This window comes from Myotis davidii, unplaced genomic scaffold (assembly GCF_000327345.1).
Source record: "Myotis davidii unplaced genomic scaffold, ASM32734v1 scaffold415, whole genome shotgun sequence".
NCBI lineage: Eukaryota > Metazoa > Chordata > Mammalia > Chiroptera > Vespertilionidae > Myotis > Myotis davidii.
In genome coordinates, this window is record NW_006287951.1 from 4,243,684 (window position 1) to 4,252,004 (window position 8,321).

General features: G+C 45.2%; 1 protein-coding gene across 1 annotated transcript in view; it reads left to right on the forward strand.

Moving 5' to 3' along the window:
- The window catches only part of IL20RB (interleukin 20 receptor subunit beta), a 33,863-nt gene extending 26,526 nt beyond the window's left edge, over nucleotides 1-7,337 (forward strand). Inside the window, exons 8-9 of the mRNA XM_015561359.1 lie at nucleotides 3-46; nucleotides 5,719-7,337. Of these exons, the coding sequence (XP_015416845.1) occupies nucleotides 3-46; nucleotides 5,719-5,820 (146 nt within the window). The 3' untranslated portion in view covers nucleotides 5,821-7,337. The remainder of the gene's footprint in view (nucleotides 1-2; nucleotides 47-5,718) is intronic.
- The last annotated feature ends 984 nt before the right edge of the window (nucleotides 7,338-8,321 follow it).

Sequence of the window (8,321 nt, forward strand, 5' to 3'; positions counted from 1 at the left end):
GCTCCGGTACTCCTGTTGCCCCGTGGTGGTGCTCCCCGACACTTTGGTAAGTGTTCTGTTTTCCTTTCAGCACGATACTGACCAGATGTAGTTTGGGCTGTAGCTGGGCATGGGCACACGTTTCCTGGTTGACAAGAATTTGCATAAAGAGGGCAGAAGAGCATGCACAGGACTTCACTTCTAATCAGAGGGGCTGGAGAGTCCTCCCTTCTCCAGGGAGTGGGGACCTTCTTCAGTAGGCCACTCCTGCTTGCCCCCAGGACCTGGCATGGCCAAGCGAGCAGGGGTGTAGCACAGCTATGGATGCTCGGCAGCTCAGGAGTCATGCACAGTCTTACCCTTCCAGACTGGTCTGCCGAGGGCAATTGGCCCCTTCCCATGATTATAACAGCAGCTGCATCCAGTAACTTGTTCTGACATAACATATTCAATTCACCTGCCAGGAGCCTCATTGGTTCTCAGGGTGAAGTGCATGGGTGTGGATGTGGGAGGCATAGATTGTGCTTTGCTTTGGCTGGGGGCCAGGAACAATCTGGACTTGCCCTAAAGGTTAGGATCTCCATCTGTTTTCTCAGCTCCTTTCAAGCCCAGGATTCTTATCTCGCTCCTGAGGACACTGGCCCACAGGTCTGAGGCTCCCCAGCGTGGGTAGTCCTGTGTGCCCATGCCTGGATTGGGAGAAGCAAAAGCAGACCTCTAGCAGCGCCCCGCCCCAACCCCCAGGTTCCATCTGGCTGGCTCCTGTGCCCATCCGCCAGACCTCAACACACAAAGCAACACAAAGCCAAAACAAGACAACAAAATCCAACCCATTCCTATCACCTCAGAGATTTCTTCTCACAGCTCTCTCCTAGGAGGAGGGTTAGCAGCCAGCTCCTCAGAAGCAACTGGAGCTGGAACTGCCTTCCAGCTACATATTCCTGTAGTTCTGCTTCAGCCCGGAATCGCTCTGGCAGGAGTCACTTTTGTGACAGCTGCATGGCCCTGAAGGGAGGGCCGTACTCTCCCCACGCAGGAGAAACGGTTCTCCCTCATGCAGTCTTCAGGACACCCCCACACCCTGCTACCTGAAGCCCGTTCTCCTTTTCTCTCCATTACTTCCAGGCAGTTATCACTTTAGCTTAGATTGGTACAGGGTTAAGCACCAGGCACTGTTCGAAGGCTTCACATATAGCGTATTGACTCCTTTCATTTCCCCCTTTTCATAAAGCTTAGCAATGTGCTTTTCATCAGGCCCCCTCCAGCCCAGTCTGAATGGTTTGCTAAATGGTTTACTGCTGACCATGAAGGCAATGTGGTGTATCAAACAGGGCAGGCCTCATTCCCCTCGAGAAGAACTTGAGGGGCTCACAGTTCCCCAGAGCAGAAAAGGATGTGTATTCTGCAGTGGTTGGTATAGTGTTTTATAAATATCAATTGGGTCAAAATGTTGGATGATACTGTTCACACTTTTTGTGTAGTTCTATTAGTTATTGAGGGAGAGACAACAAAATCTCTAACTATGAGTGTGGTGGTGTCTGTCCTTTTATGTCAGTTTTTCCTTCATGTATTTTGAAGCTCTGTTTTAGGAGCTTGGATATTTGTGGTTGATATATCTTCCTGAGTAATTGGGCCTTTTATCATCATGAAATGTCCCTCCTTTTCTCTGGCAATACTCATCTTGATATCATTATAGCTTTTTTTCGGCTTACTGTTTGTATGGTTTATCTTCTTTTCAGATTCGACTTTAAACTTATCTTTGTCCTCACATTTAAAGTGTGTCTCTTATCGTAGCATATAGTTAGCCTTTCAAAAAAACATACAAAAACAAAACAAAACATTCCAACAGTCTTTGCCATTTAATTGGAATGGTTAGTCCATTTAACACTTAACTCTGGTCCTGTCACTTTCTGACTTTTGTGTTTGCACACTGGTTCTTCAAGCCAGAAGGACTGTCATTGTTTATGGCACCAAGAGAGACCTGTCCTCAGACAAGGAACTGTGAAAAAAGGGAAACTCGCCCAGTGACATTCCCTTCTTCCAAGTGTCAACTTACAGGTTGCTCTCCAGTGACTCAAGGAAGCTAGTTTCTATTTTGATCAGGTTTTGAAGGTGTTATCTGTAGGAGATTGGCTTGATTGGTGCGCCTCTGGCATAAGTAGAAGCGGTTCCCTGCAGCGAAAGCTGCGAGCCTGAACCAATCCAAAGTGATGATGATGGAAGGGAAGCGATACTGGCTCAGGCAGGTCCACTTGCCCTTCTTCCCCAGACATGGTGAACAGTTCAGCCTTTCTCAGTTGGATTCCATCAAGCAGTCACCCTTTGTGGTTTTCCTTTCAACTCTGTTGCCCATGCTTACCCTCTACTCACAGACCATTCCATTTCTAACAGCCTCTCTCATTATTCCTCTTCTGGTCCTACATTCATCAGCCCAGCAGTTTCCTCCCTAGGATCAGGGGCACTAGGATCCTTCCAGGACCCAGTGTCTTGTTAGTGAGCACAGAGTAAAGGTCAGGGGAAGAACCATGTAAAGGGCCAGTTCCTTATAGAATTTCAGATGCACATGAAGAGGCCTTAAATGAGAAGAAATCCTAGGAATCCTAATGCATTATGAGCCACACCCTACAAATAGCTTTTGGAGGAATCCAAACAACTTAGATGAGACCAGAGACAAGGACAGTCTATGGGAGCATGATCACTTTCACCCACAGGAGGTAGATATCACTACCCTGGACTACCTTTTGCTTCTCTGTTCTCCTTATCATCCTTCCCACATCGCTTCAGTGTCTGTTCCTACATGCATTCCTTTCCACGAGGCCTTTAATTTTTACTGTTTCTCCCTAGGTTTTTTAAGAGGAAAATTTATCTGAGTATATGCATTTCCCATAGTGCTGTGTGAGAAGTAGATCACTAGCATCCATTAAATCCCAAACAGATTCTGGAGCTGCCCATCACCACTGCCATCTCCCTACCTCTCAGCCTTGACTTTGGTATAGTCTAGATCCGTGGTCAGCAAACCGCAGCTCGCGGGCCACATGCGGCTCTTTGGCCCCTTGAGTGTGGCTTGAAAGTTTGTTTTAACCTATGGGACAACAGTTTTGCACCTTCTGAGATTCTGGACCCCATGCGGCGTGCACGTACAGTGCGATTGAAACGTCGTGGTCCATGTGCAGAAGTCGGTATTTTGTGGAAGAGCTGGTATTTTGTGGAAGAGCCACACTCAAGGGGCAAAAGAGCCACATGTGGCTCGCGAGTCGCGGTTTGCCGAGCCGCAGTTTGCCGATCACTGGTCTAGCTGCACTTCAACATTTGCATTAGTTACAATCTTCCAAACTATTAAAAAAAAGCAACTTCTAGCCATCGTTGCAAAATCCACACATCTTTCCAATTAAACCATGGAAAATTACCAAGTGGAAATCCTTGACAACTCTTTAAAGCGCTCTATTGAAAAAAAGAACAAAACTAAAAAAAAAAAAAAAAAAAGCCCTATTGAGTTTGTGTTTATTTATCTATTTGGATTAAATATTTCATGTCCATATCTTTAATTTTATAGTTGGTGATGATTGCACTCTGAAATACACCATTAAGAATGTCTTTGCATTCAAGTTGATATCACCAAGTAATATTCTAAAGCAGAAACACATACGCAAGGAAACTTATAGTAAGACTTCTAAGTATATATTCCAGATCTAAAAATATAATTTCTTTTCCTTGTCTTTCATCCATACTTGCTTCATGGATATGGAGGCTTTGGTGCTAAAGTGAGAATGACTCCCTTTATTCTATCTCTTCTTGCTGTCGCATTACACTGTAATGTGGGTGGCCCCATAATGATGGCCCCTAGTTAGTCATTCTTCAATGGACCATCCCAAGTATGACTTTGTGTGCTTCATAGAAAATGGAGTTTCTGAGATCAGATGCCTCTGGGGCCTAGATAGGTACAAAAAAAAAGTGTGCAGTGCAATGACTGTAATTCAATAGGGTCAGATAGTGAGGACCATGGCAGACACGTTCCAGCTAAACAAGACAGCTGCTTCTCAGTTCCAGCAGGTTGCTGCCAAGAGGGAATGCACATGAGCCAGTGTTACAAGATCTTCAAGTTTTAAGTGAGAAACAAACAAACAAAAATCTAGACTTTAATGAGAAATCTGATTTTTAAACTTTGAAAACGAATTCAAACTGATATATGTCAGCTGAACCATGCTTGAAAGTTTGTTTTAACCTGTGGGACAACAGTTTTGCACCTTCTGAGATTCTGGGGTTGTGCTGTTTTACTTTAATGTTCTAGAACTATATTCTCCAGTATAGTAGCCACTCACCATATGTGACTGTTGAGCACCTGAAATGTGGCTAGTCCCAAGTGAGGTGTGCTGTAAATATAAAACACGATAGATTTTGAAGAGTCATTAAAAAAAAGGATAGAAAATATTTTATTGATATTTTTATATTAGTTACTTGTTGAAATGATATTTATTTATTTTAAATAAAATATACTATTACTTTTAACTTTACCTGTTTCTTTTTTTAAATTTTTTAAAATATATTTTATTGATTTTTTTTTTTTACAGAGAGGAAGGGAGAGGGACAGAGAGTCAGAAACATCGATGAGAGAGAAACATTGACCAGCTGCCTCCTGCACACCCCCCACTGGGGATGTGCCCGCAACCAAGGCACATGCCCTTGACCGGAATTGATCCTGGTACCTTTCAGTCGCAGGCTGACGCTCTATCCACTGAGCCAAACTGGTCACGGCTACCTGTTTCTTTTTACTTTTTAAACATGTGCTATTAGAGAATTTTAAATTGCATTTGTAGCTCACTTTATATTCCTATTGGATAGTGCTGCTCCAGAATTTAAAAAATAATCCAGTATAACACTGCAGATTTAGGTAGCCAGTGTCCTGAGAATCTGACTGGGCCAGCAGCTGTGAACTGGTGGTGGGTTCCACAAAGGCAGCCCTGCTCAGTGAGCCCTGTGTGGGCATTGTCCTTTCCCATGATTTGCCCGAGGCTAAGAGTGAGATCCCCTGAAGCTGCCTCTTTACAAACAAGGATCAAGGCCAACTGACTGTCTGAAGCTGATGTCTCCTGGGGACGGAGGCGGAGGAAACCACTGTGCCTGTTTATCTGTGCTCACCTGCCACTCTTCGGAGTGATGACGGGGAGACCAAGGGAGATAACTGCAGAGGTACCTCCTGAATTCGGTGGAGGTGAGCAAGTTAGCAATGGTTGGGGAGTATCCCTCTGAAAAGTTGGTACCTGCATTTTTACAACTGGCTTTGCTTATGTTTTGGGGTCCCTGGGAGAAAATGGCAGGAACATGAAATATGAGTAAGGAATGGATTTGTGTTTCGGGAGTGCCATCTCTGGACTGGGCACCCTGCTAGGTGCTGTAGGTAGAGCATCTCAGACCAGGTCGTTATTTTCAGAGCTCGCTGGTAGAATAAAATTAGACTTTTTTAAATCTTTTTTACCAGAATTACATTCTGGGCTTTTATGAGGCAGGGTCCCAGAGAGAGGAGCACTGATGGAGCTGGGTCCCAGCAGATCTGCTGTTCAGTGGACTGGGAGACATCTCCGTAAATGCTGGAAGGCCCTGATCAAGGAGTTAGAATTGTTTTGGGGCTTTTTGCTGCTTAAAAGTTAATTAACCAAATAATTGGGATTTTGTGATAGTGTTACAACTACTATTTTAGTACGACTATTCATCTAATAAATATTAATGGGAATTACTTTTCAGAAAATCACCAATTCACCCCAGAAGTTAATCAGCTGCAGAAGGGAAGATGTGGAAGCCTGTGCCACGACCGTGCTGTCTTCTGAGGAACTCTTCAGGACCTGATCGAGGAGGCGTGGGGAAGGCCCACATGAAGCCGAGAAACCTGGTCTGCATGACACAGGGGGAAAGGCTGTGCTTCTGTGTTTCTGTTTTCCTCCAAGGACAAGAGAAGTCAGAAGAGCCTACTGTGTCCATTTCTAGAAGCAACTGTCAGAGGCAGAGTGGTTTGGCAGACAAAGCACTGAGTGGGGGCAGATGTGCCTGCAGAACTGGATCTATCTGCCATCCACTAGCTGAATGACCGTGGGAAAGTGACTTGTTCTCTCTGGCTCTCAGTTTTCTCATCTACAAAATGGGTGGATTAAGTATACAACTGTTATACCGTATATATTCAGCACTGGCCGAGCTGTAGGGCAATTGGTGACGCTGTACATTGCAATTGGTGCGGCTCTTCTGAAGAGCAGTATGTAAAAGTATAACAGGCATGATCAGAGACTCTATACACCAAGTGGGTTTGGAGATCCCACTTTCCTAGAGGAAACCTTGAAAAGGAAAGGAAGGATGGGTACAGTGGTGTTGGTTTCACTTTAAGCCAATGCCTGTGCAGAGGTGAATGGCTCAGCCTGCCCTACAATGAAACTGGGACGTGGACGAATGCTGTGAGTACATGAAATACTGTAAACGGTAAATAGTGTGTGCACATTGAGGACAGCAGCTAAAATGTATGTGTATGATGAGACGACAACACAGAAGGATGTCAATAAGTGCGCTATTTGCTATGTTCCTTTTTCCTGTAGGGTTGTTAAAGTATAGAACTAAAAGTAGAAAGGGGTCACCTTGGGTAATCATTTTGGTTTCTTCCAAAAAAGTGATCTTTAGGGTTCTAGTTATATCAAGGACCTTGAGTCCAGAGAGGCCACTGAAGACAACCTTTGGTCAGGAGGTGTAGGGGCGACCTTAGGTCAGGGATGGGGCAGGAGAAGAATAAGGGGGCATGAGAACTCCAACTGAGGCAGCTGGCCAAAGCCTCCCCTGGTCAGGGGGCTCCTGGGTCTTCCTGGAGGCCTCACGCTACAGGGAATCCCTTTGGGGATCTCTTTTCCTTAAGAGGCCTGCCTCTGGAAGCCTCTTCCTTTCCCTCTCCTTCACGAGGAGGGGAAAAGAGGGTCAGAGAACGAATGGAGAGGGGAAGTTTTTTTTGGCAAAGTGATTGATGGGCAAGGCCTGTGCCTCTCCCTTCTTAGCCCCCACCCCTAACCGCTCTGGAGCTTCTGAGCTGATTGTCTCCATGCCCACTTCCTGGTCCTCTTCCAGCCAGCCCAGTGGGGGCCATCTAACTGACTCAACCAGGTGTTTCCCCCTACAAGATAGAGGCTTACAACCATCTCTCCACCTGGTGGGGTTTCAAGTGATCAAAGGATGGGATCTCTCAAGATGAGATACTTGAAGATCTTTTCCTTTGTACTATTTTGTATGCTTTTGTGTTGTTTGACTCTTTCGTGAAGGGTATTTGTTAATTTTATATTTGGCTTACACTGAAAACATTTTCATTTTGCAAAAATAAAAACTATTCTACTTCACTGATCACCACATTCCCTCTTCCCTCTTCCCAGCCTCTCCACTCTGGCCACTGTTCCTCTGTACCTGTCCAAGTTCAGGACCCAGAAATGACCCAGGACTTCCCTTTGCTTGAGTCTCTCTTACAATTGTCCCAGGGCCCATCCATTCTTGCTGGTATATGTGGGTATACAGAAAGTTCTATTGATTATTCTGTTGTTTTCTCAGGTCCCCAGAAAACATTCACTGAAGCCCAAACACACCAGACACTAAGCTAATACCCAGAGGGGCTGCCTTCTCTGTAGCTGGTTACGTCCTTCTCTCCTGGAGCACTATGTCCTGACACCCCAGGCCTCCTTTCCCCCCTTCCAGGACACTTTAACAGTAAAAAGGGGCACAAGTAATAACTCCAATAGGATGACAATGGAAGACTGACTATGTGTTGCAGTCCTTGTTATTGCTCAACCCAGTAGAGTGTGCCTGAACCCAGGATCAAGCCCAGCTTTCTTAGTCCTGCCTTCAGGGTCCAATAAACAAAAACCCCAAAAGGAGAATCTAAAAGGAGCATCCCAAAGGAGAATCTTGGCTGACATCAACTGACAATAAATTGGAAAAGTCATGAGTCCATAAGGATACACAAAACAGCAAATGCTAATACAATGAATTCTCAAAAAAGGTGAGTGGAGTGCATTTATACTTAGTCTTGTTATTAAATCGTGTTGGGCTTATTGACTCACTGTATCAATGAAGAATACTAGTAAATGTAAATATACCAATCAGAAGCATTTTTCTCTATCACCATTTCCAGACCCAAGTCAGACCGAGGGTCACCTGAACGCTTGCATCAGCCTCCTCACCAGCTGCTCTACTTGCAATCTTTCTGCACCTGCCCATCGCCTGTCCTGCCAGGGAGTCCATGCCTAAGTTCTTTTAAGATCCTTCTACAGTGGGGCCCAGTTGGTGTGGCTCTGTGGCTGAGTGCCGACCTATGAACCAGGAGGTCATGG